Source organism: Heterodontus francisci, chromosome 13, assembly GCF_036365525.1.
Source record: "Heterodontus francisci isolate sHetFra1 chromosome 13, sHetFra1.hap1, whole genome shotgun sequence".
In the NCBI taxonomy this organism is placed as follows: domain Eukaryota; kingdom Metazoa; phylum Chordata; class Chondrichthyes; order Heterodontiformes; family Heterodontidae; genus Heterodontus; species Heterodontus francisci.
In genome coordinates, this window is record NC_090383.1 from 114,126,197 (window position 1) to 114,145,626 (window position 19,430).

Genomic DNA, 19,430 nt, shown 5'->3' on the forward strand with positions numbered 1-19,430 from the left:
AATGCTCTTCAAAATAATGAGAAATTACTTCAAAGGGTTGTGAATCTTTGAAATTCTCTAGCCCAGAGGGTTGCGGATGCTCCATCATTGAATACATTTAAGGCTAGGATAGACAGCCACAAGCGTTCTGAATAGCGGAGCAGGCCCGATGGGTTGTATGGTCTACTGCTGCTCCTATTTGTGTGTTCTTGTTCAATAGAGCAATGAAAGAGATTACTGAAAAACTGGGGTTTATTAAAACTGATGTATCTGGTATTGGCCAAAAAAGTGCCAAAATTCTCTGTACAGCACAATTCTCATACAAATAACCTTTTGCAGAAAGTGATGCAGTGATTTTCCTAGACAGTACCATGGGTGCCAACTACAACTTAAAATACAAATTTATAGCTAAAGAAAAATATTCAGTAGTACACACATCCCATTGTAGATTTGTACTGTAACAGTGTTAACACTATTCCAAACAATCCCATCTGTGCCAACTATTCAGTTTACACAATCCAGGCAAAAAGGAATACTTCAGTCATTATTTAAATACCTTTTGCTTTAAGGCAAAACACACATTGGCACCTTGTCCAGAGAGATGTATAAAGCCACGTATGTATTGTAATGTAGAAACCCAACACGAAGTGAAAATTATGACTTGCAATACAAATGCTGTAGGCTGTTAACCCAAATACTTTGGAATGTGCAGTTTAACTTACAGTCTAAGTCATTCAGGGTACACACTGCAATATGGCAGCAGAATAGAGTTCTTCAATACAATAGTACATTCTACCATTTGGTCTATTACCTATGAGCAGTAACATGCAGTAATCAAAACTTCATCCCATACAGTATCCTTTTCAATCAATTAAAATCAGTGGGCTTTGGGTTCTGACCCACCGGATTTAATTCAAAATAGATTTTAAGGCACAGAAACAATGTATTTGTACATCAACCTATCACATCACCAGCCCAGCATCAGGGAGGAGTAACACCCAGAGCAGTGTTTTTTTTTGAAAAAACTTGTTAATACTGTATTAGTCAGTATTTAAAAAGTAATTTATTTTACTCTCAACTGTTTTTGGGTGGGTGGGGAAAGAGTGAAATTGAGTTTTAAATAATGAAAGCATTTCTCCCCTCCCACCAAAGCAGGTAGGGAAAGGATGTTTTTTTTAAGCAGCAACAGGCTGAATGACTACCTTCTGTGCTGCAACCATTCTATGATTCTATTCTTAAAGGCGGTGGTGTTGGTGAAGAACGAGAGGCCATTATAAAATACATGAATTCTGTAGGAGTGGGCCAAATGACATTTCCTCCCATAGGTGGCAGAAAACTTTTCCATGCTACTACCTACATGGCAGTCCAGTGTCTGGCAAGAAGGGGAGAAACTAAATGGGTGCTTGGGATTTCCTGTGAAGAGAAAGCATGAGAATCTTACAACAGAGCCAGTAACTCATTCTTGACTTGCTATCACTTATGATCTAACTTCTAGTTAAGTATAGCATTAGATTAGGAATATCTTTTCTTTCCTGGGTGGGATGGGAAGCGTCTGACCCCAAAGGCAGGAGATAATGGGGATCAAAAAGCCCATTAATAAATTTAGTTTTAATTCAAGCTGTTTGAAAATGTTTATCAATATATTCAAAATAGGAAAGTGATAGTTAAGGTATTAGCTGAGGTGCATGTTATTGTAGCACTGCAAGGAGCATTCAGACTGCCTTGTTCCCTACTCACCATTGTAAATACAAATGGATTTTAATTTTTCAAAAAATATAATACATAAACACACTGCTTTCCAGTAATAAGTTTTTTTTTTAAATGCATCGAATGACCTCAACAGTAATACAATCTTCAATTTCTGTCTTGCTGAAAACAGATACATTCAAACATAATTCATCTTATGAGGAAACAAGCTGACCTTAGAGTTATCTTGTATTTTTAAAAGTTAGCCAAGTTGTTTATATTTTCTTTTATGTTGCCAGAGTTCTAGTGTAGAGAAAGATAACTTCTAAGATGGTGAATTCCACCTTGATATTGTCTCAAATGGGATGGGAACACAAGTCTAATTTCCACAACAGATTATGCTGGAGCTAGATTTACTCTATATCCAGTGCCTGCAAGTGAACAGCAAGTTCAAGACATATCAAAAGGACATTGTAATCAAGTAAAATTTTCACTCCCCTTGGTGGCAGACACTGCAGGAGATCCTTTTTGTATTTGGTCTTGAAATTACTGCCACACCAAACCTTTCCTGCACTTTTCACCAATGAGGGCGGCACAGTGGTTAGCACCGCAGTCTCACAGCTCCAGCGACCCAGGTTTGGTTCTGGGTACTGCCTGTGTGGAGTTTGCAAGTTCGCCCTGTGACCGCATGGGTTTCCACCAGGTTCTCCAGTTTCCTCCCACAGCCAAAGACTTGCAGCTTGATAGGTAAATTGGCCATTGTAAATTGCCCCTAGTGTAGGTAGGTGGTGGGGACGTGGTAGGGAATATGGGATTAATGTAGGATTAGTATAAATGGGTGGTTGTTGGTCAGCACAGTCTCGGTGGGCCGAAGGGCCTGTTTCAGTGCTGTATCTCTAAATAAAAAAATAACTACTCCATGAGCACCAAATACTAATCATCCCATTTGAATACAGGAGGAGGACTTGGCTGCAGGATACCCTAACTATGACCATGGATTAAATGGTGGAACAGGCTCGAGACGGAGAGTTCCCATGATGGCATATGTAATTTAAGAGATTCACCCAAAGTAAACAATGGCACTAATCAATGATCAAGTATTGTTCCGGCTAAACTGTTCAATGGAATTCTTTTCTGCAATTTTGTTATGTCAAGACATGATTAATTATGAAATCAATAAGGATTTTTTTTTTTTTTTAAAAAGAGCTTTCATACCAGAAAGATACATTTAGAAGAGGGAAACAATATGGGTTATACACGTACTCTGATGCTGAGCTTCTCAAAAAGGACTCCCATTAGCCTTTGCTGGGATTCAGCATGGACCAAGCCTGCTTGGCAAAATATAAAACAAGTTCTTATTTAATACCTAAGATTTTACATAAATATTATTCAAAGTTTCAAACTGCAGTAAAAATACAACTAAACAAATATATAAAGCAGCATCTTCAAGTGAAAAGACCTTTGACAGATTTACATAGTGGTACAAATAGCTTCCTTACTTTACTGAAAAAAAATCAGAGCACAAATAAATTGTATGATTTGAGTAGCAAGAGTCTGAATCAGTCTCTCTGAATGTACAGTAATTAATGCTTTTAAAAAAAAAACTAAGATTGTATTTGAACAGAGGTAAAAGGTGGTGATACTCCATCAACAACCAGTTATTAAAAAGCTTAGCTAGTTTTAAAATACACAATAACACTGGCAAGATGAATCAGTTGGATTACATATCAATGTTCCATTTTCTAAATTAAAATTTAGTACTTATTGGACAATTTTAAACAAAATACCTGCGATTAAAAAAAGTTCACCCTTAAACTCAACCACCACTGGATCCTCTTGCTTTTCCCTGATTACTGGCAGCTGGTACACATACAAAAGGGTATAATTTAAAACAAAATGATTGTGCCTGTTTTTGCAAGGATCAGCAAGGGTACAAAGCCCACATACTGGTTCCTTTTTTCATTTAACTTGTGAGCAACTACACCCTTTATGACCTATTTCAAACAGGAGGAACTCAAACCCCACTGTTGCAACACCATTTCATTTCATAAACATTCAAATGGCTGGCCACACATCCACAACAGGCTGGACATAGATGGTTTTACTGTGGTATGAAATCAGGTGAATGGAAATGGTCCCCATGCAGGTCAACTGCTGAAATAAAAGCTCATGCTCCTGGGCAATTGGGGAGGGGGTTGAGCTTCCTTCTGATGGTACCAAGAGCTACACCCTGTCTGGAATTCTGGCACCAAAGCATGCTGGCAGACTGAACTCGCTCAGCACATGTACAGAGGGAGCTCAGGAGGCTAATGAAAATGAAATGAATGCAGATCATTAAATTTGGTAGCGGTGTTGACTGTGCATGACTGGTTGTACTGCTATGATTAAAAATGCCTATTAACTTAGCAAATTCAGTAGAAATTCCAACCATAACAAAAGCATCAGTAAGTGAAAAATCACTTACACATTGGAAAGCTACAACACCCCACAAATTTTTATGATTTTATACATTCTAACTGCAAACTAACATAGCAAAATCCAGAACTCTGTTATAGTTGATACTGAAAACTAAAGACTGGCTTTTGTACTATGGAATGTAATTTATACTTATAACTGAGTTCTTGGTTGTGCAATATCCAAAGTTAATCATCTACACCCACCCCCCCCCCCACCCCACCCCAAAAAAAATTAGAAAATATATTCAAAATGTGCTAATGGAGCAAATTGCTTTGAATAACCATTTCACATCGCCATGAAAACCATATAAATTTGTGAGGGATTACTGCTTTGACTTGGGAGTGATAATTGATTGTATCGTGAAAGCATCTAGTGTAAAGTGATCAGGCAAACTGGGTACTGGGATCCATCTGGAGAGCATTGATTACAAGTCAGAATGAATTAAATTCAGTCAAATCTATGATAGTTAAGCTATACAGTGTGAAAGGAATCAGTGTTCAAACGAGTCAGTAGATCTGTAAAAATTACATCTTTAAACAGACTACATTTTACACACAGACTAACATTCTGAGGAAGCTTGTAAAACGGGTTGAGAACTAGCAGCAGAATATTTAAAAGATGCTATTGTGTTTTCACTTAAAGTTAAGTCTGTTTCGTGGACCATTGCAGCTGGGACAGAGTAGAAGTAGTTAATAAGGCAGTTAACTGTAAACCCAAAGCTGAAGTTTAATATTAAAAAAAATTTGAAGTGCTGTAAAAACAGCTGATCAACTAATTCCAGTGTTTTACAAAGAAAATTATTTTTTTTAAATCCCTGGTGAAGTTTTATGATCCTATACTGAATGTAGATAGTCTTAGCTACAATTTTCTGAAATTTAACTTCTAAAAATAGTGAGCCATTAATCCCAGAGATAGCCCTTTTAAATCATTTCAGAAACAGCTATAGTTCCCAGAAATTATTCCAGATTAAGACTTCAGATTTAAGTAGCAACGGTCTCAGTATTTTAGTTCCTTTTTCTATATGGCAGAGTTTGTTCCAGTTTAACACCCAAGTTTTAGATGTATATTATTGCAATAAAACTTTACATTGTATCCCTTTTATTGGTTTACACAGTGCAAGTTACAGTTTGTATTTGCCCATCTCCACTCATCCTTTCATGAAGGTGCCGACTCCCTCACTGGGGTACATTTCTACACGCACCTGCCATCCCTCTATTAACTCACCCAAATTGGCACAATTCGTCAGTGAGCCGACAGTAAGCACAGGTAGGTTATCTGACTGCAAGGACGTTGTATTCCGGTCCAATTCTGTCCTCAACATTCTCACTTATCGCAAGGGTCCACAATATCGTGACAAGTGCAAGGCCAGGGGTGCTGCAGTCAGATGTAGCTTCCCTAACTGCTACTCCAACTAAGATTAGTTAACTCAGTACAGAGTAGGGAACAAACCTGGGACATTCCTGGGCTCTATAACTCGGTGATGGGGGAGCTTTGCTTTGTTCTTTTAAAAAAGAACAAAGTCATTCATAATATGTGCAATATAGCTGCTTCATCAGCCTTCAGTATTCAACAAACATGGACATTTTGTCAAATTTAATAAAAGCTGCAGCATTTAAATTGAATTTGCAGTGACTACAATATTGGCATTTGAGAAGGTAACTATGTAGAACGGTAAAAGTGTTACTGTCTCTCTGTCAGAGAAATAGTTAAGATTATGAGCTAGTAGAGATTGTAACATACAGCAGCTTGATATACTGGTCAACTATGTGTATAGAGTGTTAAAGGTTTAATGAAGACTAATCAAGTTTTTTTTCAGGCAAGCAACCCAAAAAACCCAATTAGACTTGCAATTTAAATATTAAACGTGCACACTGTAATGACTTCGGATGAAATTTTGTTATGCTCAAAATATTCAAAGTGCAATGCACCAAGGGCTACATGCAAAATTGATCCTCCAGTTTCACAAGATCGAGTTTGCCAGCAACAAAATGCACTACCCCTCCCAAATCTGAGGGCCAGAGCTAGGTGCAGGATAAACAGTACTTCTGTACCAGCGACCCAAGATCAAATCCAGCTTGGATCCAGGATGTGAGCGTCGGGTGTTAATGAAGATAGTGAAGTAGTGAGATGACATTCTTCTGTTCTGATCAGATGTGACCCCCATGGGCCTACAGTAGAAAAAGGGTCACACAACATCTAGGAAAAAAAATACATTCTGTTCACATTTCTTTTTCCAAACAAGGTTCATTGCATTCATATATTAATGCTCCCAAATAAAAAAAGGGACATTTGCATGGTCCCATTTCCAAGGCAGTGAGTGCTAAGACAGAAATTCTCTCTCCAGTTCAAAGCCACTTGTTCTGCAAGGCTTGGATTCACTTTGGCACAGAGGTACTGTGCCATCCTGGCTTTGGCCTTCCATGTCCATGTCGAGTAGAGAGCAGGCACCAAACGGCAAACTGGGTCGACGCTCAGCAGAGAGGAGTATGTCCAAACTAGATGACATGGCATCTCCTGAACCTTCCGAGGACTCGTTTTGGCTGATCGAGTGAGACACATGTCGCCAGGAGTCTGTTCTAATTTTGGGCAAGGAAGGCCGAGGCACCATGTCCCCAGATTTTGGTCTCTCGGGTGTAGCGTCCCTTTTTGGGGTTCTTCGTCTTGCAGACGCTGGATACATGGTTTTGGGATCTGGAAGACGCGGGAACTCTGATGACTCTCTATGCGGACTGGAGTCAGAAACTCCATTAGCTGAGGGAAAAAAAAAAACTGGTTTCACATCCTTCTGAAGGAATGATTCTGCATACAAACAAATAACAGTAATGCAATGAATTCAACAAGCTGATTTTTGTGCTTATGCAAGGTTGGCATATAATCTAGAGTATATAATACCCCAAAAATGAAAATCATACTGTTCAATAAATAGGACAACTGATCTGGAAATTCAGAGCCCAAAATTCAAAGTAGTACTTAGCATCAACTTAAAAGCAAGCCTCAGCCTCCTTCCACGTTATGCAGTGGTACTCAATAGGATGCACAGACATTTGTAGCCCACTTCCCCTTTATGGCTCTAATAGAAGCTGTTCCACATTTCTCTGGCCCTGCATTCATTGCTTTGCTAGCAATGGTGGCTGTTGACTCAATGTTATCCCCTTACCTTTTCTTGCTTTCCAGCAAAATAAGACAAGGGCGCGTGTCTTGACAGGTTTACCTCTGGTTCTATGCAAGTTACAGAGCTCTACTGAAATACAATGTTTTAACAGAATATTGGTCCTACGAGGAGGTTTTTGTGCCTCTTCCAGTGAGAGATGTACCCTGGCTTCCGGTTGGTTAACAGGTGGGGATTTCCAGGTGGAAAATCACCATCCCCTCCCTCATGGTGCAGCCTTTCAGAGAGTGCTCCCCAAGAAAGACACTAGGTTGGGATCATGGTCTTTGACAAAAGTAACTTACTGGCTGGGCTTCCTTCTGATGGCAGCTGGCTGTGGTGGGTTATGTTGGGTTTAGCAGCTCCCTCTGTTGGCACTGCACTGGATTCTTTCAGACACACAAAAATGGGCATGTCCATGTCTGACAAAGGTGACTCATCCAGATTCTTGTGCACCCCATTTACAAAACTGTTTGAAGGATTGTCAGTCAAGAATTCTGGTCTGTGGATAACAGCATCCAGAGTGAACGGCGTGTTACAAATGGATGTATCCTCACTGTCCGACCGGAGTAAGGACCTTGTGGAATTACATTTGGATATGGAAGACATTGACAAGAGATTAATAGCGTGCGAGTTCAGTGAGGGAATGTTTGTCTCATCCTTCCTGGTGACCGTCCTGTTCGGAGGACTTGTGCTTCTGCGGAACCTGCTGGTTCTCTGAAAGAGGCCCTCTTTTTTCTTCTTCTCCTCTTTGACTTCAATTTCCTCCGAAACCTGCGATTTGTTCACTTCCCTGACATCAAATCCCAAGGCCACAGATGCAAGCAGCACAGCACACCCATACAGTACCATATCAGTTTTCTTCCTCTGCGTTAATCGCTTCAGGCTGTTTGTGGGAGTGACTTGCGGGGTGCTGTTGGCTGAACTGACGGGTGTCACCTCTTCCTGGCTTTCACTGCCACCATCTCCCTCTCCCTGATGATCTTTACGAAGAGGTAGATCAATATACACCTGATTAGGTAATTTGGACTGCTTTGGTCGGTTTTCGTAGTCTTCAGCTGCTCGTGTCTGCTCAGAAGTGCTCCCTGTGGATAAGACAATCGGACAGCTCAATACCTCAACTAGCACCTGTTATACATCAACACTGAAGTTAATCGGTGCTTGTTAATCAAAAGAGGTATCAATGGCTTGGTTCCAGGTCTCCGGACACAACACTTCCATAATAAGCAGGGTAATCATCTGAAATATTTTTTTGACCTCAAATTTGGCATTTCTCTCAACAATGGGCCGAAATCTATGTATCCTCTCAGAATACAAAATAGTGTGAAAAATAAACATTCCCATCCTCAGCTTAAAACCTCAACTATAGTATGGTAACATTAAAAAAAAACTTTCCATCTGTTTCCCCTCATTCCATAGGAGGTTTATCTATCCATACAAACCACATGAAGTTCAATTGCCAAGTTTGTATTGAGTTAGCTGATTATAGCCAAGGCTGTTATAGGGGCTCTATAATTGGCTTCAGTGCCCCAGACTAAGGTGGTCAGATTGCCTGCTTTAAATATGGACAACTAGACATCAGCTAAGGAAAAGATTGGGCTTAGTTGTGACTTTCCTCTGCCATGTGGTCAAACAGCTCTGGTGGATCTCACCCTGAAGGCTGAGATATGAATACTGGCCATGTGAGAGAGATGGAGGATTACAATGTTTGGATAACCATACAATCACAAACAGGAGCAGGAAGCCTATGAGATTTTCCCTTTCCTAGACCAGAAGCACCAGCACCAATTGTACCTCCTCCAACTGACTCATCACAGACCGAATCCAAACTGGTCCGTAATCCTGCCATCCAACTGCATTGGTTTTTATTCACAAATCATCCATTGTCACAACGAATCATAAAGTTCCTTTACTACTTCTAAGTAGCTGGTTAAACTGCACAAGGAATTTTAAAAAAAAATTATGTAGGTGAAAATTCATACCCTGGTCTGCAACATTTGCAAAAACTGAGGTTAGAGGTAAAGTTGGAGTCTTCAATAAACTTGCAGACCATGGGTTGTTTCCATCTGACAAAGGCCTTGTCCTAAAATTTTAAAACAAAAATCATTTTGAATATTCTTGCTTCTCATTGTGTTCTGTACTCCCCCCGCCCCCCCACATTAGTGTCCCAATATATACAGTGAAAGAGAGCATAAAGGCCTGCAACTGATCACAAAGCCATTCACATAGGAAAATTGTGTATTCTTTAACAATTAACATCCAGCAGCACTGGTTCGCTTCAGAGTGAGTTACATGCAGGTTCACAGGTCGTAAAGACCGGTTTGCTCCCCGAGTTAGTTAATAGAGTTTCATAGCACAACAGGGCAAAGATCTCCAAATAGGATACCATTCCAAGTTTAAAAAATTCCTCTCACCTGCCAATTTTCTCCTTTCCCATTCTTATGGCGTGAAGGTGTTTCACAGACACTTAACTCAAGTGGTCATTCTCACACAAGCCTAGGCATGACTGTTAGATGGTCTGGATGTTGGGGGCTGACACTCAGCCAATCCTTGTCCAATGCCAAATGCAGAATTCCAGACAAATTTGGAAAGTGAAGCTTGCCTAATTTCTCCTCTAACCCAGGATTGCTGAAACCCAAGATAATCTTAGAATAATTCAGTTCAGGAGGCTGCCATTTGGCTCATTATACCAAGGCCAGCTCTTTCGTAAAGCTATCCAATTAATGCTGGTCCCTTGCTCTTTCCTCATAGCTTTGTAAACTTTTTCTCCCATCAAGTAGCACTTAGTGCTATTAACACCACTCCACTGATCACCAGCTAATTCTGCAGACTGCAGATCCAACTTGGAGCGTTTAGAGTCTCTAAAGTTACTCGGTATTTAATCAGCTGAGCAGGGGCGGCAAGAACCGAGAGGGAGGTGGGGACACAGATTGAATCAGCACGGGTTTCCATTCCTAATCACTATTCTATGATCCCTACTGAAAAGTGCATGAACTTCGGGCACAACCCTCCACAGTTTAGCCACAGAAATGAAGAACGGCTGCTGGAGGGCTGCCAGTGACCCCCACCCCCCCCACCCCCCACCCCACCAGAATTGGACCCAACTGCAATACAAGTGACTGGGGAAAATAAGCTCCATCTTTCAGCACTCACCTTTCCTCACAACTGGCTCGCTCCTTGGTTTGCATAGAACTAGGTCCCCAAGTCCGCCCCTTCTTCTTGCAAGTTTTCTGCACCCCTTCGTCATAATCTTCCTGTCGGTAGACAGTGCTTTTACCCCAGGTTCTATTGCTCTCATCAAGGGTAACTATATAAAACACAGTAAGAATATTAAATGTGTTACAAGTAATCCAAGACTCTGAAGAATGTGGGACTTACCCCCTGCAGGGTCACAGGAATTGTTAGTTGGATTTTAAACCAAATAAAAAAAAAAGTCTGAGAGACAACCAGGCAACACAGAAAACAATTAAGGCCACAAAACCCCAGCAGAAAAGATACAAAAAATTAAAGCATTTTGCTTCAATGTTTGCTAAATAGGCCCAAGAGCCAAGGAGGAACAGCCAAATTGTAGCAGCAAGCCAATGGTGACAGGAGCAGAACCTGGAGAGAGGAAAAGATGATCAGTTTGTCAACTGACAGATGTCTGAGAACAGGCAGATTTGATCTTAAATGCACTGTTCAGTGGCGACTGCCTAGAGTCAGGCTGTCAAAATATAAAAGTCTTCACTTCAAAAGTGAAGTCAAGGATGAAAAAAGGTCAGTTCATTCAACCCATTCATCTTGTATTAACTTTCAGCGTGGTATCTAATTGTACTTTGATTAACCCCAATGTTTTTCATTTCTATTAACTTGCTTGGTAGATCATTTCAAACTTTCGTCACTCTTCAAGGGGGCTGGAAGAGAGACTGCCTATAATGTATACCCATTAAAATAATCAGACCTTGTGAAGTACCACAGAGCAAACAGTGAGAGGAATTTAAATTGAAACTTTAGTCATTAATATTGATGACATTTTGTTTTGCTCCACTTTTCCTCATTGCATGGATAATTCCTACCTATGTTTGAATCCAGAATTGGGAGCACATATTGGTCTAGGCCTTAGGCTCCACAGCCATCAACACCAATTATCAGATAGTCAGCTACTGCAAGGCAGACTGGCCTGATATCCAAGGACTGGGGATGAGGGAGGAAGGGAAAGCAGTGTCACCTAGCACCTTGACGGAGGTGAGGGACAGCAAGTTGAACCATTCGTTTTAAACAGGGAATCTAGCATGCATCCTGAAAGTCAGTTAGCTCATTACAAGCTGACAACTGCACATTGGCTGGGATGTGGTGATGGAGGTAATTTTAGCTTTATGCCAATGGGAGTAAAAATGAGATGTAAAACAGGCTGCCAATTCACGATCATCCATTTTACAATATCGCCCAGCAAAAACTTTATCCCCACTATCTCTAAAGTAAATGCATGAACACATAACATGACTGAAGGAATTGGTTTGATTGTTTTAGGAGGGACACCACTGAACAGTGCATTACAGAGTACAATGATTTATTGCCTGCTGATTTAACACAAAAACCTTGCCTTTTGTCTTAACCCTACTGAGGGATTTGCTTGTACATTCACTTGCGATGTCCACATCCTGTTGGTATACATATATGCTGTTGCGGTGGCCACTGGAATTGGCAGCATCTGTTTTGGAGCTCACTGAGGAAAATAAACAAAATGGGGCAGGGTGGTGGAGGCGGGAAAAGGCTGTCCATTTTAGTTCAAGTACAATTGTTTGTGAAGCTCTTATTTGAGTGCAGATTTTTTTTTTGAGAATAGGTATTTAGAATGGCAATTTACAGTAACCACATGAAACAAAAGCAACACAGCACTTAAAAGTTACTTTGAGACACTTTTGGTACCAATTTCATCCCTTTCTAAAGATCCAGGCTCTAGTTTACAATCCCATTGTGGGGGGAGGTGGCAGCATAGTGGTAATGTCATTGAATTAGTAATCCAGAGGGCCAGGCTAATGCCCCAGAGACATTGGTTCAAATCCCACCACAGCAGCCGGTGGAATTTAAATTTAATTAATAAATTCAAATTAATTAATAAAAAGCTAGGTTTGCTGACAGTGCAACTAGGTGGCGCAAATGCAGCCTCATCAACTGAACCGGCACTGATGTCTCAGGCAGTTGCCAGTAATAAAGATGGCACTGCCCAATTTGATACAAAAATGAATTGAACCCAAGCCCCCTCACCCCTCAATGGCCACGATCACCGCCTACACCCCAACCCCCACCTTCCCCAACAGTACACTGCTCCCTCCCACGATCACTATTCTTTTCATTGCTCCCTTCCACTATTCTCCCCTTTTCTCGACTGCTCGTTGCTCACTCCCCGCCTTGCCGCTCGGAGAAGCGAGTAGTGGGCAGTTAGGAGTGGGAGAGAACAGCGAAGAGAAGCGGCGATTGCGGGAGGGAGCGGGAAACTGAATGTGGCGATTGAGGCGATAGCAGCGAGAAGGAGCTGAGCACTGTTGAAGGGTTGTGGAGGCAGCGATCACGGCCAATGAGGGGGTTGGGTTCAATTTGCTTTTTTGTCAAATTGAGCTGCACCAGTGACGTTTCAGTCTATGAGGCTGCATTTGCACATGTGCCAGAACTGCACCACCTAGTGGTTGTGTTGTCAGCAAACACAGCCAAATAAAAAATCTGGGATTGAAAGCTAGTCTCAGTAATGGTGCCATGATTGTTGTAAAAACCCATCTGGTTCACTAATGTCCTTTTAGTGAAGGAAATCTGCTGCCCTTACCTGGTCTGGCCTACATGTGACTAGACCCACAGCAATGTGGCTGACTCTTAACTACCCTCTGAAATGGCCGAGCAAGGCACTCAATTGTCATGAGCAATTAGGGATGGACAACAAATGCTGGCATTGTCCGGGGTTTGCCCACATCCCATGAAAGATTAAAAGGACAGCAATTATCTGCTGCTGCTTCTAAGTTTAGTGTGCCAAGATGATGCATCCCATTGTTGGGGGGGAGGGGGAGATTCGGTTATGGAAGCCTAGCCTGATTCCCATCCTGCTGCATTGACTTTTCAGAAGAATTCAGTGCCATTAATGCCCTGGGTTATTTCTCCAGCAGGCTGAGATCATCTCAATCAACATGGATATAAACAGAAACCCTCCTGATCGCCAAGTCTCTACATCACATGCTGCCTTTACCCAGTTGACCATCAGCTTCAAAGACCTCTGACATTTCAGTTCCTGTGTGTCAGTACATTTGGTTCTTGAGGTTGGTCCAGCAGCAGAGCTAGGAACCTGATCAAGTGTGTGACTAATGCTGGAGGAAGATCTGGAAGAACCAAGTCAAGATGCCACCCCCCTAGACAAATGAGTTGCTGAGAATGCTGAGTGCTCATTGCGTTTTTCCTACAATACTCTCAATCTAAACTGAGTTCCTTATCTAGCCTGGAGTTGCAGGCTTACTCTCTGGAAGAGGCAGAGATGAAGTCTCTCTACATTGGAAAGAATCAAATTGGGGCATGGTCAGTGGGATACCCTTCCAGTAACACAGAAGATACCCTATCCATGTATTCATATATACATAGGATTAAAGTTTTTGCTTTCTTTTGACTTATGAATGGTTTGTAGATTTGTCTTGTAGCTAGAAAAGAAGAAATGTTTAAAGTTGTTCATTCCTCAGATGCTTAGGATTCAATGTGACAGGATTCAATTTAGCTGTCTATGCTGTTTAGTGTTTGGTGAAAATGCAGGATTTGTACTCCGTGCCTATTGATTTATTTTTGTCAACTGGGCCAAGATGACAATAAGAAGCAGGGCAATAGGACCAAGATGATTAGTTACATGCCTAGATAGTAAACAAGTTGGCATCTGGTATTTTGCAGGAACTACCACATTTCTAGTGTTAGATTCCCAATATGAACCCTTTCCAGTGAGGTCACACAACTGAAAGTGAGATGATGGCAGAAACAGCTGATGAAAAGCATCACTTGTGAGAAAGGTTCAAATGTGACGTAGGTGCCAAAACCAGAAGCCGACATCAAAAGGATGTCAAACTGGAGTTATTAACCAAAGGCTAACCAGAACTTGTTTAGGTCAAGGTAGGATTTGTGGTCAAAGTATAGGGGCAAAAAAGATTAGGTTAGTAACTTTTAAAACCAAATTGTGAATAGAATTATACTGACACTTTTAAAAAAAAATTCAGAGTCCATCACTAAAACGATACTAAAGTGTAAATTAGTTAACTGCGTTATTTCAGAGGATGGGGTGGAGCATTTTGCCTAGGTCTTCTGGGAACAGGCAAGACTACTACGAGAGAGAAATAAAAAGATTTTGGTGCAGAATAAAAAACTGAGGAAGATTGCCGGCATAAAATGTACTGCAAAGATACAAATTCCCTTAGAGCATGTGGACACTGGGTGTACCTACACCACACGGACTACAGGGTTTCAAGGCAGCAGCTCACCGTCACCTGTTCAACAATTAGAATGGGCAATAAATGCTGGCCTTGCCAGCGACACTCACGTCCCATAAATGAAAAAAAAAGTCCAGTTGTATAAACACAGGGAAGTGTCATATGGGGATAAATAAATAAAAAATATTTCAATCACTTCTCTTTCATGTCTTAATTGCAAAGTACTACAAAGCCATTGCAAAGCTCAGGATTGAATGATGGAAATGACACTGCACTTACGCTGTATAGCTCTGAGTCGTGGGATGATGGTGGGGCTGCTTGGTGGACTATAGCTGCTGCCATTCAAGCTTTTCCGCTTGTCGAGAGTTGGAGAGGCTTGAACAGTGATCTTGTGCTGAAAATCTATCAATTTAAAGTAAATGAGATGTCACGGTGCACATTGAACATGGTCCACCACAGTTACAAGTCCGATTCACAATATTACAAAGATGAAATGACTAAGGACTTGGAGCAACAAGTTAATTATCAGGATCAGTTGATGTAAAATCCTTCAGAGAAATAACAGATATATAAGGAAATGCAGTGGATGTGGTTAATGCCACATAAAAGTATTTAGTAAGATGCCTAAATAAGAAATTTATGGCAAGGTAAATGCATGTGGCTACTAGGACATGGTTAGAGGACCAAAAGCAAAGGCAAGGCTAAAAGAACTGGAAAGGTGCGAGTAAATGTTAAACAGACCCCAGTGGAGCAATCATTTGTGTTAATGATCTGGACTTGGGACTTGAGACAATAGTGGAATGGCACCAAATTGGTGTAATGGAAAACTATGACCGGGGTGGTGACAGGATACAGGATATCAGTAGACTAGCACAACGGACAGAAGGGTCGCAGATGCAGTTCAATGTAGAAAAATGTGAAATAATACATTTGAAGCATAGGAAAAGGAAATAAATCTGATGATTTTAAGTGGTGCAGAGGGTGTTGATGTGCAAATACATTAATGGTGGCAGCTCACTTAGATAAGGCTTAAAAAGGCAAATGGGATTCTTGGTGCCGTATCTCGTGACATTGAATACAATAGCAAAGATATATGTTCAACAAAAAGACTTGCATTTATATAGCGCCTTTCATAACCTCAGGACGTTTCAATGTGCTTTACAGCCAATTTATCTTTGATGTGCAGTCATTATTATAATGTAGGAAACACAGCAGCCAATTTGTGCACAGAAAGCTCCCACAAACAGCAATGTGATAATGACCAGATAATCTGGGTTTTTAAGTGATGATTGAGGGATAAATGTTGTCCAGGACAGTGGCTAGAATTCCGCTGCTCTTCTTTGAAATATTGCTATGGAATCTTTTAAGTCCATTTGAGAGGCCAGATGGGGGCCTCAGTTTAACGTCTCATTTGAAAGACCAATAGAGATGAGACTTTAATTGGGCAGCATTGTGGTTTGGTCACCCCATCAATGGAAAGGGCCTAAAACAATATAAAATGGTTCTGATGAAAGGTCATCAACCTGAAATGTCAACTGTTTCTCTCTCCTGATGCTGCCTGAACCGCAGAGTATTTCCAGCATTTTCTTTTTAGATTATATAGAGGACGTGACATTGGTTCACTAGAATGTCACTGAGGATGAGGGGTTACCTTTATGATGGGACTCATGAGTAGCTAGGATTTTCTTTCCACTCAGAGCTGAGAAGTTTAAGGGATGAACTGCTAGACCTCTTCAAGACCATGAAGGGTGATAAGGTGAATAGTGATAGATTGTTTCCAACTGTTGGTGAGAGAATACATCATACAATGGAACACAAAGGCACAATTTTAAAAATAAGCACAAAGAATTAAAGAGAGATGAGAAAGTTTCTCCAAAGAATGTGGAATCCTCTGCCACAAACAATAGTTGATGCACAAGTCAAGATAGTGGTTTTGAAAAAGAGGAATAGTAAAGGGCTTGTTAAGCAAGGAAACTGGGATATTAGACTAGTTGGAGAAATTACTGGCACAGAGTTGATGGGTCCAATAGCCTGTTTCTCTTCTATCGCATCTAGGAGTTAAAGCAACTCTGCGCTGAAATGGGTTTTATTTTTGGTAACTTTTCATGCCTTTTTTTCTGAAGGTGCTGACTCCTTGTTGGCATATAGTTCCACGGGCATGGTAAACCTCTGGCAACTCTGGACATTATTCATGCAGAAGTCGAGAGAATGGCGGCTGGCTATTTGATTACAAGGGTATCAACAGTCAGATCCATACTGACCTCGCTCAATATCCAAACTAGTGCACTTTGCAGCAGGGGTCACTGGACAGTGATCAGGGGCCAACATTCTGGTTATTTAACCCACCCAAAGTGCCATCATGGTGCGATTCAACTCTGCACAGGCCAGAAATTGGACCTCAAACTGCTATGAGGCTTATTTAAACACGTTTCTTAATACACACTTGCATCAGACTGTAATTTTAGTTTAGCTTGACAGAATTCCCCTTGAGCACACACCCAGACACCTTAGTTTCGAACTCCATACCTGAAGGCAAACTGATTCGGTTTCCATCTTTTAGCTTTAGCCGGTTTTTCCTGAACTTGCCTTTTCTTTTCTTCACTTTTGGTTTCTCTTGGTTGAGCTGGAAGATGAGAATGTTCAGCTCACGCTCCAGCACATCAATCTCCCGCTCTGCCAGCTGCTGCTCCCGTCGCTTTAGCAGCTCCTCATGGGACTTCTGCTGTAGCTCCGCCCTCGTCAGCTCCTCCTCTCGTGATCGCAACTCCTAGGAACCAGAGCAGGACAAAACTAAAGGGACAACTACCAAGTCTGGATTGGTCACGACCAGACCATACCAAAACACATGGTCAGTGAGAATGGTGATTAAAAACCTCCGCCAACTCTCAGAACAAATTAAGAAGTGCAAAGAACATCTTAAGGCTATGTACAGCAGCTCGAATGTTGTTATTCCACTCCAGTTTCAATTCTATAAACCCACACTAATTAGAATAATGCCTTCAACTCACAAATCAACATCCTAAGGCGCTTCATATAATAAAATGAATAGCGAGCCAAAGGAGATATTAGGAGGACTGATCATAAGTTTGGTTACAGGTGGGTTTTATGGAGAATGTGAAAAGACAAGAGGGTGGTGGAAAAGCAGGGAGGTTTTTAGAAGGGAATTTCAGAGCATGGGGCTTATGCAGTTGAAGGTACAGTCATCAACATGGGGTAAAAGTGGTGGGGTAAAGAGAGGTCAGACACAGACCAGCAAAGATTTCAAGGGCAGGTGCTTAGAGGGCTGGAACATGTTTAGAGATAGAGGTGAGACCATGAAGATATTTTGAGGCTGTGAATTTTAAATTTGAGATGTTGTCAGGGCAGGACCCAAGACTCTCAAATGTACCAAGCATTTGCAACAGTTGTGTCACTGGGCTTATTGACCATACTAATAATAAAAAAATGAATAGGAGAATGGCATCTAGCCCAGTATGTTTGTGTTGTGCTAACAAATTTCTTCTGCAATACACCTAATTTATTGCTACAAATCTGTCCCGCTAGTGATGAGATCGGTAACCACCACTAATAAACCCTCATGTTAAACAGCTCAAAATGCTGCGTCCAGACACAAAATAGCTAAGATGAAGGTGAAGTCAGTAGTAGTGGTTACAGATTTGCCATTGGTGGCTTTAATGACTTCACAGCATCAGGCAAACTATATCCTAAATCTACCAGGAAGTATTACACAGTTCAGGAGAACTGAGCGAAGACTTCACCCATATACAATTGCACTTCAGTCAAATCACAGTGACATTAGATTTTCCCAACACGTCAATCAGTGTGACGCTGGAATCAACAAATCTCCAAGTGTGGACCTCTTTGAAATTAAATCCACACTGGAGAGTTATCCAAGAGAATCTGCAGTAAATTCCATACAGCATATCATGTGAGGATGTCAGTCATTTTAGACATCAGCAATGACTGAGTGACAACGATACAGTATGGTCAGGAGAAAAAATGTCATTTATACAACACCAAGTCAAATTAAGCTGTCTTACAACTTTTTAATGCCATCAACTATTTTGCAGTAAAGTGACTGTGGGACATTTTGACTCGCAGTATCCTGCCCCATTCGCCTTTATGACATGGGTGGGACTTTATGCTAAATCCTCTCTGTGGTCCCCATCCCCAAATTACAACCTGGGCTACAAGACAGACGACAAACAAGGGAGTGTGGGAATTTTCTAACTACTATGAAGATAGTTTATTTTTGAATTGAGCTGTCAGACGTCACCTTCAAAATGAGATGAGCAAGACGCAAGGCATCAGTGTATTTAGGATGTAGGCCCTCAAGATGTTAGGCCATCCTTTCTGCTATTAGAGACCACCCTTTTAACATTACAGATTATGTCCTAGTAACAGTTTTCAGCTTGTACCTTACACAGTATGCACCAAAACCAGGATATAAACTTGTTCTGACTTTTAAGTGATCAAAAAAAAATTACTGAATCCAGACAAATTGTTCCAACATATCAAAACTGTAAGCAGGATGGTTATGTGTTTTTGACCAGTAAAGTATAATTATGGTTCAGTGAATTTTTTTTTTAGATTAAGCTTCACATTTATATGACATGAGGTGACTGACTGGTTAGCCTGAATTTTCTCTGTTGGTGCTGGTTGCAGAACAAATATTGGACAGGACTCTGGGAAAATTTCTTGCTCATCCTTAAATAGGGGTGTCTCAATGTCCA

The 19,430-nt window shown here is 41.0% G+C and overlaps 1 protein-coding gene across 3 annotated transcripts in view; it reads right to left on the reverse strand.

Annotated features, from left to right (window-relative positions):
* Positions 1-213: 213 nt before the first annotated feature.
* map3k21 (mitogen-activated protein kinase kinase kinase 21) overlaps positions 214-19,430 on the reverse strand; it is a 90,840-nt gene continuing 71,623 nt past the window's right edge. The window contains exons 5-11 of one of the 3 annotated variants that reach the window (XM_068045482.1): positions 17,224-17,464; positions 14,977-15,099; positions 11,853-11,975; positions 10,424-10,577; positions 9,253-9,353; positions 7,576-8,355; positions 214-6,873 (exon numbers count right to left, since the gene is read on the reverse strand). In XM_068045482.1, coding sequence (XP_067901583.1) covers positions 6,443-6,873; positions 7,576-8,355; positions 9,253-9,353; positions 10,424-10,577; positions 11,853-11,975; positions 14,977-15,099; positions 17,224-17,464 — 1,953 coding nt within the window. In that variant the 3' untranslated portion in view covers positions 214-6,442. The remainder of the gene's footprint in view (positions 6,874-7,575; positions 8,356-9,252; positions 9,354-10,423; positions 10,578-11,852; positions 11,976-14,976; positions 15,100-17,223; positions 17,465-19,430) is intronic. The other 2 variants (XM_068045483.1, XM_068045484.1) reach the window with 2 other exon arrangements.